Source organism: Schistocerca americana, chromosome 6 (genome assembly GCF_021461395.2).
Source record: "Schistocerca americana isolate TAMUIC-IGC-003095 chromosome 6, iqSchAmer2.1, whole genome shotgun sequence".
Lineage (NCBI taxonomy): Eukaryota > Metazoa > Arthropoda > Insecta > Orthoptera > Acrididae > Schistocerca > Schistocerca americana.
The window spans coordinates 396866852-396887197 of NC_060124.1; the positions used below are offsets into that span (position 1 = coordinate 396866852).

Consider the following 20346-nt stretch of genomic DNA (forward strand, 5'->3'; position numbering starts at 1 on the left):
AGTCTCTTAACTGTTTTCAAGAATTAGATATTTCTGTTACCCAGGCTGTTCTCAGAAAAACTAAAACATAACCGTTGACAGGCAATTCCACTTTTTATATGAGTGAATTATCAACAGGAAACTATTAATTAATTATTACTGATTATTAATTCAGGCCCAGACAGTCAACCAAACTTGTTATTCTTGCAGGTGCAGCGTGATATGGCAGATGGACAACACCCTTCACTTCTTTACATTGAAGACCCACTAACACCTGGGAATGACATAGGACGCAGTTCATATGGTGCACTGCAAGTAAAGCAGGCTTTCAGTTATGCTTATATTGTGCTTACACAAGCTGTGAATCCACTTAATCACCTCATCTATGATGCTAACAAGGCCAGGTATGCTTAAAATGTATTTTTACATAAAGTGAAACATGTGATGAGCCATAGAAGTGGCAGCTGTCTAATATTAAATTGTTCTGCGTACCACTTCTAGACACTTACTGTTAAGTATTGTGTAGATGAAAAAAACAAAGATGTGGGCCAAAAATAGATAAAAAATTGTAATGTATATGGCATTATTTTTACCTTTCACAATGGGCCTATAAAGCTTAAAAGAAACAGGTTAGGTTGAGATGAGCACTGTGACACAGTTGGGAAACATGGACTCGTATTCTGGAGGAACCATATTCAAACACCCATCTCATAACAAATTTAACTTCCCTGAGATATCCCCAAATGGCTTTAAGGGCAAATGCTGGAGTCCTTCCACAATTGGAACTTCAAAAAGCGTTTTATTAAGTTTCCACAGGTATTCAAACACACACTTTTTTTTTATTAGCAGTGTAGTTTCAAAGGAATACTTGGGGAGACTTCAAACCAGTATATTTTCAGTCTGTAATGTAAATTTTATTTCACAGTATTCTAGGCCGAATCATCAGGGTGACTGATGAAGTGATCCAGTATAGAGCATGGATCCGGGAAAATTTTCCCGTATCATCTACAGAGACTGAAGGAGAGCACGAGCCTGAGGCTGAACCTGAAGCCGAGCCTGAAGCAGAAGCAGAGGAATCCTTAAGCTCGTGCAGTGATCAGTCAACTCTGGATACTGGAGATTCAAGTTTAACTTCCTCCAGCGATTCGGTGGGTCAGCTACCGCTCCCGTTTGGTGGGTGTGGTGTGCCACGTCATTCTGCATATAGTAGTAGTAGTAGTAGTAGTAGTAGTAGTAAAAAGTTCCAGCTTGTTAAATGTTATTTCCACTTCTTCATCCACATTTATGTCTATAAACAGTCATTATGTAAGAACAACAAATTATAAGGTATTGTGTGTCAGTTGAAGGGACTAGCAAAACAGAGAGCTAAGTCTTTCAAGTTGATGCAATTTCTATGTTTTTATGTTAAATTAAAGGGTATAAAATACAATAAGACTGACAGATATATATTTTGGGCAGTGGTTTCTAGCAGTAAATATGGAACTACTTGTTAAAGAGGTCTGTTCAAAAACTTCCAGAATATTCATAATTTTGCACCAATGGTGTGTTGTAGCAAAAAGAACTTGGCATCCCTGCACATGCCTGTGTGTAGTGCGTAACTGCCAGAAGTTTCATTGTATGTCTGTTGGTTATTGTTCAGTGCTGTATTGAGTAGAACATTGTGTTGCACAGTTTGAAAATTTTGAGATGGCAGAGTTAGAGGAGCAACACATCTGTATTAAATTTTGCGTGAAACTCAAGAAAATATACCAAATGATGTAGGAAGCTTATGTTGATGAGTGCTTAAGCCATACTCGGTGTTACGAATGGTTCACACGGTTTAAAAATGGCCAGATGTAAGTCAGAGGTGACTCTCATTCAGGATACCCTTTGATGTCCACCGATGACTCTCTCATGTCAGAGAGGTTGAAGAAATTGGGCAGGCCAGTCGAAGACTTGACTGTCTGAGAGATTACAGAAGAATGTAATACTTTAGCTGGATCATTTTATGAAATCCTGACACATCTTGGAATGAATCGTATTGCTGCCAAATTTGTCCCACAGCTTACAAGCCAATACCAGAATTCTAGACTTTGGCCTCAGGATCTGTCAAACCGACAGACTAGGAGCAGGAGAGGCATCACGGGACATTTTAACTTCCATTGTCCTGCATATAGTTTGATGCATCCAGTATAAAATATACACGTTTGAATTCCACAGAGCGAAATACAGTGACATGTGATAGAAGAATGCTGCATGAAGAAGCGTGGCACTGTACTTTTGCACGCTTAAGACCAAATAAAATGTCTTACATTTCTTTGAACAAGTGTTTTATGTATTGGACACTTCAGAAAGATGTGTGCTACAAAAAGAACACTTTTGGAAAGTCAATTTTTTAAATTTTTGGAGTCCTACCTCAAACGGTCAATAATTCGTTCATTTCTCTAACGTCAAATAAAAACAAAACGGATTTCTATGGTGGGAGCTATGAAGTGAATTAAAATACATTCACATAATTACAGAAGGCTAAAATATGTTGTTAGTTGCAGATTTTATTTTATTTACACCTTTCTGACATTCAAGCATTAATCGCCTTGCAGAACAATGAAGTAATTTCTGTCGGTTTGCTAAAGAAATTTGGCTTTTGTTAATCTTTCATGCTGAGGCAGTCAATTTATTTGAAAGTAAGTGTTTTGCATTTAAAGTGCACCTTAACATTTTCTAGCACGTATGGCATTATGCCATAATAAACAACCAAACATGAGAATACAGTACTGGTACTCCAGGAAAGTTTACATCTGAATCTGGACATATGAATGTGCACTTTAAGCTGAATTAAGGATTTTAATATGGTTCACGAAATTATGATGCTCTTGAAGTATCCTCCGATATCTTGTTTCTTTTATGAGATAATGTAAGCTATTTTAATGTCTTACATGTACGAATATAAAGGCTTTCTGTGTTGTCATAGCTGTGCAAGCACGGTGACACCTGTCTGGCCCTCTCAGGCAACTGCTGAAACGAACCTATTTCCACAGTTCACGGGAAAATATTACGAATGGTGGATTGAAGAGTGTTGCTTTCAAAGCAAATTTCCTTTTACGCAAGATGAACTATATGCGAGAATGTACGATGAACTTCTTAAATCGCAGAGCATTACTCTCATTTAAAAATCAACTCTTTGAGGACAACCGTTCAGAAGAATTTCGAGCCCAGATTATAAGACATTTATGTCATTATTAAAAAATTTTATTGGCACAATTGTATGATGTATCTTAAAGTGTAACATGCGCAAAAAAAGATTAACATTATATGTGAAAGCTCAGCTTCTCTTGCAGCTTGTTAATCTCGGAGACCAATATTACATGTGAAAGCTTTGCTTTTCTTGTAGCAACACTATGTATATTAATTTAAACCATTAACATTTCCTGTTTGTGTGTTCGTGCTACACAATAGCGATGTTGCTGCTATTGGCTGACTACATCAGGTGTCCTATGCTCTATAATATCCACTGTCATCGGCTGGCGAGATCATGTGACTTGAGCTACATCTGGCTTACAGAATCGCATCGCAATCTCTATTTCAGTGCTTTGGAAAGTAATATGCGTAGTTTGGTGAAATTCGAACGTATACTTTCGCAATACGAAAACACGCAATGTACGTCGCAAATATCCCCCCCTCCGTGTTTCGCTCTGAAAATGCCAGGAAATTCTACATCGGTGTATAAAACCATAATGATTTAAAGGATTGATAAGTTTTACAGTTGGGAGGAAAATTATACTGCCCCTTAATACAGAAAGTGTATTTTTAACTGGGAGATCTGGAAATTTCTTTTTACTTGTCCATGTATACACCCTGTATTGCTCCCTAAAAATTTGAATACCCTACTCGAAGTGGTTTCTGAGATTTAGGGGAAAATGCAACAGAAAATGTAAATTTTCAGGAACAGCTTCTAAAGTTTTTATTTTTTTTTATTTTTTTATTTTTTTTAGTCACTCAGAAGCACCCTGCGCCACACTGCATATCATCCTCTTGATCTTCATACTCCACTTTATCAATGCGAACTTTGTCCATCCGTTCAAGTTCTCTAATGCAGTTTTCTCCAGGATTAATTCCCATATGCTGTAGCACTTTCACCCTACCAATGTTGCCATCATTAAAAGCAATAACAGCATCACTGACCCCTCACTTTATTGTCTTCATTCCAACCAAAACATTTTTAGGTATTAGAGTCCATATAAGATTATTGAACGACTCATTGAGGTTTTGTGTCTGACCATGCAGACACTTCTTCAGTAATTCAGGATTTGCCAGGTCTCTGTAAATATGCTTTATGATTTCCATGACTGCTGCTGGGCTGGAATGTTTATGGCTGTATGAATTGTTAGAGTACTGGGCATTGTGGTAATTGCACCATGAACCAGGTCCAGGAGGGCAAAAGTGGTGTACTGGTTTTTCATCAGTTGACAGTCTGGCGTACTACCTGCTTAATTTTTGATAAATCCTCAGTATTATTTCTAATGGTCATCCCATAATACTGCTTTAGTTCATCAATCATTTTGTCTGTCAGCCTGCCTCTTACGGTTTTACCATAAGAAAGTTTCTTGTCTCTCAAACTTTGTTTCAACTTCCTCAAACTGGTGCCCACCCTCTTCTGGACACGACCAACACATTCCAGTTTTGTGATAATCTTCTCACCATAAGGCATAGAGGCTACTTCACTTCTTTTGAGTCTCCATCATCTAAGAACTTAGTGTAACACACTTTCCTTTCGTTCACAGATCAACTAAAAATTTCACTAAGTGCAGAGGCCTCCATACCACTGTTTGTTCCTTCATCATTTTGTCACAGATATGCCATTCTTCAGTTCCTGATTTTACACTTACAACAATGTTTGGTTAAAATCTGGAAATCTGTTACCTTTCCAGTATCCACACTAGTCACCGTAGCAACAGAATTCTTAGAACTGTAGCCGCAATTCTGCCAAGTGCTATCGAAAGCTCCTGGTATGTCATTCATATCATCATTTATTTCAACAGCTTCATGTGCAGTGTCCTTCATTGACACACATGCAACAGATTACACAGCAGCTCCAATGAATCTTGGATACTTGTTGATATTACAAGGTGGGCATGGCATATTCATCACAGCACACATTGTTTCTGCTGCAGTGTGTCCTTTGCCAATAGCTTTCAATCTGTAAAACCACGTAACATTTACTTCAAAATAATTATCTTTACACTTATCAGAATTCCAAAGTGAAAGAGTACATATGCAACTGGCGCAATTAATGATAAGTTTCCTGGCTAGTCCATTTGATATCTCCAACTGTCTTCATGTAAACTAACTGTACCTCTACATATTTTACAACATACACATTCACCTAACACCCTTGTTAAAATGTGTAAATCTATTCAAATATAACCTAACCTACCATACTCATCACTTTCGTTTTGAGAAAACTTTGTATCGCAACATTTTATTTCAATCTGGTGTTTATGTAGATACTGATGAGTTTGTCTGTATTTCATTGTCTGTAACTTCACATGCCACATGTTGAACATAGTGTTTCCCTTTATTTGAAAATCTGTTGCCGTGAAACCCATGTTTCTTAAAAATACTTCATTTTGGTGTCATAATTTACTTTTTGAGAGATTTACCAATCTATTCATCACTTTTCCTCGGAAAAACATTAGCAGTTGGACATACAAAGTGTGTTTGTACTATGAAAAGATATGATACTGTTTTTGACAATGCTACCAATACAAACACATAATTTAACCTTTATAACACAGCAGTCTACAGCTTTCTACCTAAAAAATTACCGATTTTATTAAATCTTGAAATAATCCACGTTAAAATTAATTTTCAACGAGTGTAGATTATATTTAAAAAATAAAATAAAATAAAATAAAATACTTCCGATGTGAGTTTATAAAAGATACACACATCATTTTATTTGGAAAATTTCAAATTTTATAATGAAGATAAAAATCCGAAAATGTGAAAAAAAAATGTTTTTCTGTTCTGTGACTCACCTTAAGAGAATCATAAGGTCATGAGATGTGGGTCTGTGGCTGTGACGTTGAGTCCAAGGTTCAGTCTCCACAGTGGGTTGGGAAAGGTTCTTGAAGACAAAGAAAGCTTGTCGTGTCATTTCAGATGTCAAAGGCGTGCTGGTATTTTTCTTCGACTCAGAAGAGGTAGTTCATCACGAATTCGCGCCACTGGGGCAAATTGTTAGTCAATAGTACTATCAGAATGTGTTCTGATGCCTGTGAGAAAATGTTATTTGGAAACAGCCTGAAATGCGGGAAGACAATTCATGGCTCTTCATCACGGTAACACACCCGCACATTCATCCCTGCTAGTACATGACTATTGAGCAAAAAACAAAATCACTGTGCTGCCTCATCCTCCATACTCTCCAGACCTGGCACCTGGGGACTTCTTTTTATGTCCAAAGGTGAAAACCCCGTTGAAAGGACAAAGATTTGCAACAATAGATGAGATAGAAGAACATTCGCCGACAGTGCTTCGTGCGATCCAGCAAGAGGCATATCAAGGTTGCTTCCAGAAGTGGAAACAGCTTTGGGAACGGTGTATCAATTGTGAAGGAGCGTATTTTAAAGGAGACGATGCACAATATGTTAAAAGTAAGGATAGAAAAAATTTTTGAACAGATCTCATAGTATCTGATACGTATGTGATGTAGCTGAAAAAACAACAAATATTGTGATCAGCCTAATCTCCACTAAATTGAGGGGTAGCACCTTTTCCCTCTAACCCCCTGAGTTGTGAGCTGGAGCTATCAAGCGTACATTATTCAGAAATATGTAGTTGCGGAACTTCTTTGAAGCTTGAGTTAAAACCTGAAATTAATATTAATTTCGTGTTCTGGTTCATGATCAGAAAAATATTTCCACACTTCAGTGTCTTGAAACTACCAAGAAATTATTGCTAGTGCTCGTAACATTTAGAAAAGGAAACTTTTTGTTCCGAACCTATAGCCATGTTTTAAATGTATATCAACTTATCATAAAAGCAGACATACAGACAGTAGCAATTGCAAGCAGATATTAACAAGTAGCTCAAGAAAAACCTGGTTCTTGCAAGAGCTTGAAAGGTATGGTGAACCCACTGCTTCTTTTCAAATATCCTTCAAAACTCTCCTTTCCCTATTACAGACATAGACCAGAAAATAATACCGTCACTGAATATGCATTTAGCGGTGCTTACTTCGTAAGCTGACATTTGCATAAATTGCCTGTATTTATTATAGAATTGCTGCAAATCACAACATTCAATTTGTAAAATTGAACAGGGAAATGAAAACTTTGTCCTTTTGTTGTACCGCCTTCTCTAAATACTGTTCTCTCTCTCTTAATTTCTTGTTTATACTGTAAATATATTGTTGATATAAAATGTGTTCCACGAGTGATGGAAGTGCACATGTGCAGTTGTGTGCTAAGACACAGTGTGACAAACTGAGATTACCTTTATCACAGCAGATATCCAAAATAATGTCGCTCTTGGATAAGACCAGTCTGAAACATTCTGAATGTGATGTCAAACATTTAACAAATTCCAGCTACCTAAGTTATTCGAATCTCGAGCCAAATAGTGGCAAGCTAAATGTAAAGTGAATGGGAAGTTTTTTGTGTGACTTAATCGTATACACCTACCAAAGCTAAAAATGTATTGATGTATACCACATTGTAGAATGAGGTGGTTAGTTATCTAAAAAGCATCATAATATTCTCGTACACACTTGAGAATGGTTGGGATATTGCATTGTCATGATTAGAATAAATGTGACATTATTCATTCATTGTTAGTTCTCTGAAAAGCTAACAAAGTTAGTTGTGGCATCAAGCAACAGTGTCTGAATTTGTATATGTGGGCACAGATACGAAGTTGATGATAAAGTTACTATTCCCACATTTGGCACACCATGTGCCTGCCTTCCATATAACCCCATACAAAAAAATTGCATGTGGTTATTGTGGTTAGGTCAGAAGAGTGTGGAGGCCATTTCATGGATTGCTGATCACCAACCCCCACTATGACCGATTAATCAGTTTCCCAACTTTGTGTTTGAGAATCACAAACGTCATGATGGAAGTGGGGTGGAACACTATCCTGTTGGTAGATGAAGTCCACACTGTCAGTCTCCAGTTGTGGCGTAAGCCAGTTTTCCATCATATTTAAATACACTTGTCCTGTAATGGCCTTTCCACAGAAGAAAAAGGGACCACAAACTTCTAACAGCGAGGCTGCACAGAATGCATTAACTTTTTGGTGAGTCTCGAATGTCCTGCATGATAGTGTGAGGGTTCGCTGTCACCAGGATTCACACACTGTGCCTGTTTATTATGTTGTTAACAAAAATTGTTGCTTTCACTGAAAATGAACTTCTCCCGTAACCCATCCTCTTCCATAAGTTGTTGCAACTGTGCTTAAAATTCAAAGCAGCTTACTTTGCTTGCAGCAGTTGCAAGCAGTAAGGCTTCAGCTTCAATTGTTTCCTTAAGATCTTCTAAACGGTTAGTTATCGTATGTTCAGGACTTTGCTTGCTGAGTTTCTTAGACTTCTGTGGGCTATGTGCGAAACTCAGTCATACACGATCAGCTGTTTCTTCAGTCACTGCAGGCCAACTGTTGCTTTCCCATTGAAGATGTATCCTGAAGCTTTAAATTGCACATACAATCACCAAATTGAGTTCTGCTGCACTCATATAGCAGAAATCTGAAATGTGGCTGTAACAGTACAAAACTTCTTTAGTCTTTCTGTATGACAGTTGAGTTTTATACTACAGTAATCAGTGTTACTACAGTGAATTTACAGAATCACACTAAAAATTCAGTGATCCTTCACATATGCCATAGTGGACAGAAATAGCACATAACAACGGCATTATCTGTGGACTGGCTAAAATCTGTGTTGTCTTGGGAAGGCACAGCTTGTGTGTGTGCAGGTATGTAGTTGGAATTTCAAAAAAATATTAGGATTACATGTTGTCTTCTTTCCTTTACTGCAGTCACAGTTACAGAAATTACATAGGTTAATACCATCGTTTCCAGCTGTAATATGTCTTATTTAGATCATACACATCTTACTTTATTTTAAGCATTTTTATTGGTCACATCTTTTTGCTTCAGACTTCTTTCTTAATGTTGTTACACATGTATGCTGGCTTTTTGTGCATAGCTCTTTCATATACATAAAATACATTCACTTTTTATGTTGTTTAGGTCAGCTGCCATCTCAGAGTACATGATAGTGATATGGCAGCCGACAAGCACTGTATAAAAACATAAATGTATTTTGTGTGTAGAAAAATGTTATGAATGAAGTAGGAGACAAATAAACCTGCCCACTGGACGTGTTTCAAAATCAAACCAAATGTCATTGGTCTAAATAAGGCTTCTGTTACAGTCGCAAACAACATTAGTAAACTACATAACTTGTATTTCTGGGTTTGTTGGTCTTCATACTTTTATTAGACATCTGTGTTGTTAAATTTTAATATACAGATGAAACTTCAACTGAATACTTTTTGTCACAAAAAAAGTTGAAAAGGCGTTATAGTATTCAAATACATAAACAAGCATGATTTTTCTATTTAAATTTCTTTTGCAGCCAGTTTACATAATTAAAAAAACGCACAGAAATGTTACAAACAAAATTTAGTGGTTACAGTGACAAAACTTGAAACATGGATACACACAGAGTCCTTGGACTGCTATGCTCAGATTGATTTCTTGGTGTAACCAGGAAAACCATTGATAACAATACAGTTTTTGAACATAGCATGATAAATGAATGCATCACCTTATCTTCAAAAAAGTCTAGAATTATTATTATTTTCAGTTGTCATCAAATACTTCATTTTCATCATCTGTAGCCTCATAAGGCTTCGCAAATCATTTGCTCCAAATATTTCTCCTGTTTACTGCACATTTTGAACACAAAACCATATGAAATAGACAGAGCTTGAATGTCAGTTAATGGTTGTAAAACAAAATCAGTAACGGAGGTTTCAAAAATGACAAATTTTTCCAGTGATGCCATTTCTGCCACCAAGCAGTCACAGTCTGCAGACCTCACAGATGTTTGTGGGACTGTAAATATATTGTGAACACCATGGAAAATCTTTGCAATTGGTGTGACATAATACTACGTTAGTTACTCATTCCCATTTCCCGCAATCACCGTAATATTAAGACAGCCACATACTAAGTGCTAATTGATGTGCCATTTGCAAGAACTGAACTATGGTCTGTAGAATGATGCAGTGATTGGAACCTGACTACAGGATGGTGGTTCCTGCACCATGCTGGATGCACCCAGATTTTTTTCAAAATGACAGCGGTTATTCTTAGTTTATTGAAAATGCCAACATCATGTGTAAAAATTTGTATTATCATTAAACATATTTCACCATTATCCATTCATATTTTGATTGGATCACTCCGTAAAAAATTGCCGGTTGGTTATTGTTGAGTTTGTTATGTATTTCTTCTGAGATGTTTACCCTCCTCAGGTACACAGGTTTCACTTGCCATTAGGCTCGTTTTGTCTTCATCTAGTGTTGAAGTTGAGATATAGTCTTTAATTTTCCTCCTTTTGAGTGTTTTGCTTCTGTTTTACTTGCTCATTGATATTGTTTGAGTCGGTTGTGAAAAAAATTAAGTATTCACCTATTTGTTCCTGTGGAGTGTCCAGTTGGTCTCTGGTGAAGTGACGGTTGGTCTTCTTCTCATGCATTTTATGTAACTGTTTGAATGGTCACTGAAATCCATTTCTTGCTTGTCCTTATTACAGTTGCTCTTGTCTCCTTTCCAGAGCCACCCAATGTTTCCAATATCATTTTCGGTATTGTAAGAAAGAAACTCTTAAAAACTTCAGATGGGTAAATAACCCAGCACAGACAGGACTCATAACTGTGTTTCCAACCCAGATTTGAACTATAGCATCCACTTGAAATGAGGTGTATCACAGCATTTCTTGTGCACCAGGTGTTGGCAGTACAACACAAAATGATAAGTAAGGTTACAACATCAGATGTTTAAGTTGACTTTCGTGTGAGAGTAGTGTTTGGATGACCATGTTGTTATTTTCATTTCCATTGTGTGTCATTTCACATTGTAGTTTTGTAATTTAAACCAACTGTCCATTCCCTTCCTTAAAGTGAACTTCTTCTGTTAGCATTTGTAAGCACTCTGTATACAATAATAGTTTGTCAAACTTTCTATATTTGTCAAATATTGGACCATATATGGCACTGTTAAATGTGTTTGTCAAACAGTGTGATGGTAGATTTGGCACTATGATGAACATTGTGTATTTTGATGTTCTGCTGCACATGTTCAGTGAAACAGCTTTATTATAATCTATCTCACCAAATCATAAGGTACAGAGACTGTGATAAAGGATAAAAACAAAACAGCACTAACAATTGCCAAAATTGTAGAGGTGTTAATATTCTGTGCACATCGTACAAGTGGGAGTACAATAAAATAAAAATAAAAAATTGCATCTATCCAGTTCTTCCATAGATGATGTATACAAGCTGAGGCACTTAAGACAGACTCATGAATTACTTTAGTAATAGAAGAAAATCTTTCAGGTAGAGGAGATACGACAGTTACATTTTTTATTTTAAATAGATTGACACGTTCTAGTGTTCATCATTTAATACTTTGAGAGGTGCATAGTGCCTTAGGTTCTGTTACGTTTGGTTATATATGTCTGTTAATTATCTCCCCAGGAGTCTGAGTATGTCTCAAGTGGAGAGGGAAGGCATGCTTTCCAAATTTTTGTGTACTTAAGAGGATGATAAAAAGGAATTAAATTCTTGTATATTTGGCTGTTGTTGTAAGTTGGCAGCTTCCCGTCTTTTCACTGTTCATGTGAATTTTAAGAAACTTTTGTCCCATTAAACTATAAACATATAAAATTTACTCGAAGATAAAAGAGCAGAAAATAAAGTTACTTTAATTTAAAAGAGTTATTAATAGAAATAAGGCAGGCAGAATCATCTTCCATGCTACCATGCCTTCAAGAACAATCAAAACCTGTTTAAATCATTCCATGTTCTTTTTAGACTTTTGTGTATTTCATAAAGTGTTTTATTGTACACTCAACAGCAAAGAAATTGGGCCACTGTAGACAAAAGGCAGAAAAATAAGACCATTTGGCAATAACAGCATGAAAATCAGGCCAGGGCAATGACATCAGAGGACGCGTGTCATTGATTTGAGAAATGCAAAATATCCATTGGTCTTTCTGCACTCACCTAAGCCCTGAATGTTAAGGATTGCTTGCTTTGGGGAAAGATTATGGACACGATAATGATCAAATTGCAGCAATAGCATCTAGAACCAACAAATAAAAGGCACAGAGGCTATAAAAGTTTTAAGAATGTGCTTATGAGGGCTCACTATCTACTGTTAAGCCTTAACTGATGATCATCTGAAATTGTTATTTATCATTACCATAGCAAAGTCAGTCTGCTACAGACGAAATCAGTTTGTCTACCTGCTTAACAAATTGTTCATTGCCACTAAGTATTTAATCACATTCTGTATTCACAAAAAAGTAATAAATTTTAAATATTGTTGGCTGAAGCAGAAAAGTGCTGGTATTAATGGTGTGTAATTCAGGAATTTCATAGGTTTCCACCTACAGATCTAAAATGTACTGAATAAAGGTTATGAGACGACGACTTATGATAGAGAAGCTTTCGGAAAATATCCCTGCTGATTTTATTCGTCATTTGCTGTACAAGGCTGCCTTCGCTTAGTTACACCATCTTCTATCTCGATACAAAACTGCTCATCACATGAATCTCCCACCGTCAAATCAAGAACTTACATGCTAAATCACAAAACACATGCTCATCAGCAACACAAGTCACAGAAGTGGCGTCAAATAAAACCACTTGCACCCGGCAGGCGAACAACCCTGATGGCGTGGGGTCTCGCCAAATGAGGCAGTATATACATTTGATTTTTTGCACTGAAGGAAGCATAGTATTCTTTACTATATTGGTGTACTGCCTGCAATCAGTAGTTCCTTCAGTTCTGTGAAGTACTCCTGTTTCTGTCACAGAAATCCAACTCCTGCAGGAAACCAATAGCCACCCACTTCTCATTATAGTCACTGCATATTCTTCACAATGTCTTGTCCCTCGCGGCCTTCAAATAACTCTTGACCATCGTTGCTCATGGAAAACACCTTATGTTGGTGAAAATTAAGTTTTCCTATGCTGCATTCAGATGGAGCTCCATGAACATCAGATGGTATAAAACATTTTCCTTTCAGAGTTACTGTTTCACATTAGATCTTTGAGTGTGCTGTGCAGTTTCTCTCAGCCTTCGGCAAACTGTGTCATTGTAGCTGAAGGAGTTGGTCTCTTGTTGCAGCTGCTTTGCTCTTATGTTCTAGCTCTCGTTCCTCCATGTGCATTCTCAGTCACTTCCTGCATGAGACAGGAACTCTGTTCATAGTGCTTTTTTGAACATAATCCCTCTGACCTCTCTTAGCATTAGCAGGTGGCACGGTATACCTCCTGCCAGTATCTCCAGCTGATAACCTGTCTTCACTCATAGAGATGATTCTGTCTGGAACTGAATGCTCTGTGAGGAAATGTGACTGACTGTGTACAATATGATTTCTGCTTGCCATTCTTATACTGACATCTGAGGAGGAATAGTTGTCAGGCCGAGGAAGTCATAGTCAAAAATTCTGGCCACTTTAGATCTGTTCTTATGATAGTGTGGCTCTGGTTTGTGGAAGCCATGTGGGCCAAGACACCCAGAGCTAACGGATTCGAATCACGCCCTTGAAATTGATGGTTTTGTCTTGTGTTTGTGCTTGTCTGTTAGTGTCAGTGTGTGTGGCTCAAACATTTGTGGACTAGTTGTTAAGAAACTTGTTTGAATTTTTAACAAATAATCAATAGCTACTCTGTAGAGTTGCTAAATGCCAGTAGCTACTATCTGTCACATGCATGTGTCTGAGGTCAGTTTCTTTTAAGACACGTCTAAATAAGACAAAAAGTTAGCTGGCTGACATCCTGTTGCAGATGAATTTAAGACAGCAAGACAAAGGTCTCTGATTCAAATATGTTCCAAGGCACAGTGATTTTTGTAGTGTTTGTATTGACGTTTTGTGTACTTGGTGAGTAATATCGATTTCAGTAAAACACAATTAATGGCTGTTTGACCTAATTACCAAATGCCAGTTCCCAATACACAGATGACATCGAGTCCCATAGTCATCTTTGAGGTGAACTTGTTCAGCCTTTGGCAGTAAATGTTTCTGACACTTAAAAGTCGTGTGGGTTCAGGATACCTAAAAACTGATAATTGTGCCAGATATGTGACACATGCTGGTGGCAATTCACTTGTCTGCATACTGCAGGTGTTTGCTGGATCCTGTGCTGCTGCAGCTAGGCTCAGATCATAGGACAGCCTGTGTAATCAAAGAAAACTGCTCTAAACATCTTCAGCTTGACAAGATAAATAAATATCAGATCAATATGCTACATCTGATATAAATCCTAAACCCTTCTCACAATACCTCAGTTACAGTCACCCATACACAATCAGTACCAGGAGCATAATACAGTTACCTGGAGATGTAGTGTTGGAGCTTAAACTACGACTGAGTAACTACATCTAAAATGTCTTCATTCGATTGTAGAAGTTTATTTGTTATGTTTGTTACTAGCAAGTCGTGTGCTGCATTTGTTCAAAGACGTCTCCCAATTTCTTCCACTGCTCTGTGTCCCATGCTGTTGTTGCCATGATAGTTCACCACATGGTTCGTGCTCGTCTCACCATCTTCTTAGTCATCACCATCTAATTTTTGCTTTATGGGCAATTAGTCTGGTGTTGATTTGTTTGTTAATAATCAAAGGGGCATCCACATGATGTACAGTGTTCCACAATTGCATCCGAGACGTCAACTGCACATCACGAGAACCTGATTAATATCGCAAACCCCATGAAAAAATGACATAGAAAGGTTTGTGGAATGATATTTTACATCATCGACATTGCATTGGATCCTGTGCAGGCATTTTAGATGTGGGAATGGAATGAAATATTAGTTCAGCACATGTGATGGATGAAATTTGTAGATATATAATGCTGCATTGTAATGCAATGGTTTACTTAAGTATACCAGCGACAGGAAGCTACAATGAATTACAGTTTCTACTGTTTTCGTTGTTTCACTATGATGTTTTGTTTGTATTTGACGAACTGTACCAAACTAAAAGCCTGTAAACTGCACTCACCCCATCACTCAAGATGCAGACATCTGAGTTCACTCCTATGTAAAGCTTTGAATTATGAGTAATTTATTTCTAGAAGTCCATTTCATATGTTACAGTTAATATTTTGTGAGAGGTAGGTGATCCAGTAACATGTTGCTAATGTAATGAAACTACCCCTTTGGAGACGCTTAATGCATGTTTGTAGGCACTCATCTTCTCGTAACAACCTTATTTGTTCACTGTCAATCGACGTATTTTATTGTTAATGTATTGGGAAAATGTTGTCATTGCTTCTAAATGGTTATGAGGAATAACTGTTAGGTGAAGCTGCACGAGTTTGTAATGTTTCTTACTCTAAACTAGTAATGATTTAATGTTTGGTTCTATGTTTAAAGAACAGCTCTTGAAAAATTGTTTTTGTGGTTGGATATTTTCTGACATAAGGCATGATATCTTTCACAACTTTTGCTGCTTGAAGAACAACATTTGAAGTGTAGCGAAGGTGATACACAGTTACTCAGTTTCTAATTTTGGTAAAAATTGTCCCAAATTTTGCCATCTTTTTCATTCCAGTGAATTAGTATAAATGATAAAAAAAAATCGAAACATGTAGGTTTCAACACTGCACCTTCATATTATCACTCCACTCTTCTAACCATTAGGCCACGAGGAATGCACATAAGTGCAATCTCCATTAACAATTGAGTCCATATGTTCATTGACTGTAATTTTGATTCTTTTATCTTCATTTGGAAACATTCACAGTTATCATTTCAACTTGGAAAAGACAAAGATGAGTGATTTTCAGGGAAACAGAAACTTAGAGGTAAAATTGGCCTTTCATCCGTAGTTAAGGATAAATGGCAGACAGCGATCCCTTATAAGTGTGTTCTTAAAACTTTTATAGTCTCTATAACTCATGTTTGTTAGTGTCCAGATACTATTGCTGTTATTTGAACATTGTTAGGTCCATTGTCCATGTCCCAAAGTAAGCAATCCTTAGTACACAGGGCACAGGTAAATACAGTGATGATCGGGTATCTCACATTTCCTGTCACACGTGCTTCCCCCGTGTCACATCAGGCCCTAGTCCAGTTTTTTTATGTTGCTGCCAATTTTCTCCCGTGTTGTCTACAGTGACCCAGTTCTTATTCTTCTTTTTCTTTGTGTAGGTTGCTTCTAACAAGAAACATAAGTGAAATAAGATTTTCAGTTATTTATGTTAACTGATGTACAACCAACTTTCAACTCAACTTTGAGTCTCACACCAGCTGCACTTAGCCACAAGGACAGTCTGTATCCATCAAATGTAACATGCCAAACAAAAAACATTTGATTGTACCAAACATGGATAGCTAATTCGATGTCTTCCTCACTTCTGTTCTTGCTCTCAGTTGCTAGGAATGGTTTTGTTTCTCCTAAACCTCATAACAGGTGGATCCCCCTAGTGGAATCTGAGTGACCGGCCACTCCTTTTTAACCTTCTAAAACTATTTTTGTAGGACTGAACTAATGCTGTATTTGTGTGAATATAGGCCACTACTAAACTTTTGTCAAAAAATTATAAAAGAAAGTAAATCTTGATGTAGGCAGCACTACTAAATTTACTTCGGATTTCGAAATACTCCTAGTATGTACATGATGCAGACACTAAATTATGTTGGCAACCCTACATTATAATTGAACAACCTCAAGTTATCGTATATGCATAGACAGATTCCATGAAGATAAACAAAAAAATATGCTTGTCAGTGGTATGCTGCAGGTAAAGTTTCAACTTAAAACAGTTTGAAAAGTCAGTGTTCATTTTGAGGGCAGAAAAGCAAATATCAAGATATGGAAAAAGACTTCATTGATTCTGTACTTCCTGCAACTGAAATTATTCAAGTTGAAGGCTGCTTAGCATGTAAAAGTCATTTATCAAATGGAATTTAAAGTTTCGTATGGGTAGGTTCGGTGCTCTGTGCAATGAAATAACCTATCTTTGCAGCATAGAACTAAAATTGCACAAAGACTGCCTCAAGCTTACGAAAAGATTTCACAAGAAAAAACAATAAAAATACAAAGAAACAAAAGCATTACTGGTGCAGCTTCAAAGGAAAATTTTTTATTTACATTCCCAAAAAGGGAATGTAGACCCAACATCCGTCTATTTTGATGTGCCAGACAGCGTTACAGCAAATGATGTTGGGTGCTGAAAAAGCAGTGATGCAGCGGTTTCCTTTTTCAAGAACAGCTGCTGTATTTGTGAACAAGATAAAAGTTTTTCCACTTTTTTCCATAAGTTTTTGATGGTTTACAAAAGTAAGTGCAATAACTTGTGATATATTAATTTCAAACTTGCAAGGTAAATGTACATATCATTTTTATTGAAAATTTATGATCGGAGAGGAAAACCTTGATGAAAGGCTGCACCATCATTTTTCAAGCCAAAATTTAGGCAAAAAGTGCAGCTTGTATTTGTGCAAATACAGTAGTTATGGAAGTTAGGATTAGTGTTTTCACTTTTATATCTATCAGCAGTGTGGAATTCCAAATCCTGAAAGTAAGTACTAGCCTGCCCTTTTGTTTCTTTGTATTTTTATTGTTATTTCTTGTGAAATTTTTTTTATCCAAAACCTTGTTAATAACATATGACTATTACATTATGTCTACTTTTACGCAATAATATCAAATAGTACTCTTGGTGTATTATAATGACAGTGGAAATTAAAAGCAATTTGAGGACAGTTTCAGTTTTGTGCATGTGTGGCACAAAGCTGTAGTCGTCATTTTATGTGCTGGAACAGCGAAAAGTTGTTAAATGAAATTTGTATATTAATGTTTGAGAAGCAATTTTTTTTTTCTGTTTTTGGCATGTATCCTAAAATCTTTTTGGGTGTGCATGTAGGATTCAGAAAGCAGCAGAAGTTCGTCGAGGCGGGAAGTGACCAGTGTTCAGTACGAAAATCTTCCAAACCATGCAACAGGGTTAGACTTCGAACAGATAGTTGGAGTCGGTCGGAGATATCGTCACCTGTCAAGGGGCATGACAACAACACGGGGCTGGCCCCGACACACAAGACACTACTCCCCGTCTGCAGGTAAGTTCCTAACACTCTCATGTAAAACACAATTTTTTGTGACTCTTTATGTAACTAGTCTTAAGGAACTATAATGTAATCATAATCTCCGATGAAAATGTGTCTGTACATAATTTTCATCATTCACTGAATTCATCTGACGTTTTAATCTCGTTTTTCAGAACTAAAATTCGTTTGAGTTCTTAAAATTTTCACACTTTCTTTGTTTCCAGTGACAACACAGCAACAACATCGAGTAACACAACAGATGTCCTACCATCCCACCGGTGTTCACCAGACAGTAGTGCCATCTCTACAACAACAGCAGCAACAACAGACTGCACCTCCCACGACCAACAACATTCATCGAGGCCGTGCCAGCAAGCGGCGCAAGAGCGGACTTCCTCTACGGAACGGAGCCGTCCCCCCTCCGCCCCCGACCTCAACCGAGCGGTACGCCCGGTGAGGCCCAGTGATGGCGCCCGTCCTCGTGGGTCTACACCTGGCCGACGTGTCCGAATTTTTGCCCGCAGTCGGGCGTCGTGTGTCGCTTGACCTCTCTTCCTCACTTTGCAGCCATGTGCCAAGTGTTGGGCGGAACTAGTTAAAAGTTCTTGCTGTTGGCAGGTGCATTGACTGAGCTCTTGAAGTTGCAAATCTACTTGCAACACTTTGAGATGCACTTACGTGTGGGGCCACATGTACCCTTGTGTGATTAGACTGTTTTGAACATGATAATCTTCAATAAGTCTTATTTATAAATGACTCGAGAAAAAAAATGTGAGCCATCGTGTACGTGTCTGTGTGAGCGCATGCTTGAAATGTGTGAATGGGTGAGTATTCTGTGTGGACAGTAACTGAAGAAGACAATTCAGTGTAGTATCGTGAAAACACATTTATATCTGTGTATTTATGAGCTTGTAATTTGTCATGTTCCTTTTCTTCTTTTTCTTTTTTCTTTTTTTGTGAGTATGTATTCCAAGGCATCTGCACTAGAAACCAACAGACTTGAAATTTCATGACCTAAGGGCTTCAGTGCATTTATTGTAGCAGCACATGTGGTTGTCTTGTCTCTGGCATCTTTGTGATGTCACCATTTGCCTCTTTTTCTGTACCACAACAATTGTTTACCAAAGTTATAAACTGATCTTCTCATGAAACCATAGTTAAAAGTGAACAGCTGAATTTTGGAGCAAGCGGTTCTGTAAATGTGCTTCCAGTAAGTTACATATGTTTGATATTTTTATGTAACATTAATTTTATAGATTATCCCGGTATATGCAAAGGCACAAAAAAATCCCTGATTTTATTTACCAGGACAGTGTATTATTTCTTTACACTAGCTTTCACATGAAAGACGCTTCAATTTTTTAGCACTCAAGAAATCATTATAGTTATGGCTGTGTCGCAGTGAATGTGTGCAAACAAGAGCAGTTTATAATCTTTTTACTAATAGCTGTTACAGCTTATTACCACACAATAAAAGTTGTTTAACTTATTTTAAATCCACTGTCATAGCTATTTTATTTAAATCCTTGTAGACTTCCTCTTCGAACTCATCGATGTTCAAGGCAGTTAATCATTTTTGTATATATTTTCTCATATAATCAAGGACTGAATGTTTACTTGCACATTTACACAAACTATAAAAATTAATGGCATAAAATGAAGAAGTCATTTGAATAGAATGTTTGTTGTCCTTTTTAATGATGTGTTTTGACATGTTATTACAGTGCTTCACAGGTGAAACCGTCAGACAAATAACAAGTGTGAGCATGAAACCACCTTTGTCTTGCAAAATTTGTTCAAGACAGTCCCCGTTCATATGAAATTTCCACAAATTCTACTGTTATGGTCAGCATAAGATAAATTTAGTAGTATCATCAGAAATGTGTTTAAAAAGTTAATATTGTGAGAGTCATCTGATAGAAATTTTGCTTGCATCATGTATGTCTTAAACATAACTACAGATTTGATTTATTTGGGTGACACAGTTTCTTCATGTGTGCCACACTTAGTATCTACACAGCTGGATT

At 37.1% G+C, this 20346-nt stretch overlaps 1 protein-coding gene across 2 annotated transcripts in view; it reads left to right on the forward strand.

Annotated features, from left to right (window-relative positions):
- Positions 1 to 19815, forward strand: part of LOC124619261 (terminal nucleotidyltransferase 4B-like) — a 42679-nt gene extending 22864 nt beyond the window's left edge. Inside the window, exons 6-9 of one of the 2 annotated variants that reach the window (XM_047145526.1) lie at positions 190 to 383; positions 905 to 1152; positions 18139 to 18331; positions 18544 to 19815. In XM_047145526.1, the coding sequence (XP_047001482.1) occupies positions 190 to 383; positions 905 to 1152; positions 18139 to 18331; positions 18544 to 18865 (957 nt within the window). In that variant the 3' untranslated portion in view covers positions 18866 to 19815. The remainder of the gene's footprint in view (positions 1 to 189; positions 384 to 904; positions 1153 to 18138; positions 18332 to 18543) is intronic. The other variant, XM_047145527.1, reaches the window with a different exon arrangement.
- The last annotated feature ends 531 nt before the right edge of the window (positions 19816 to 20346 follow it).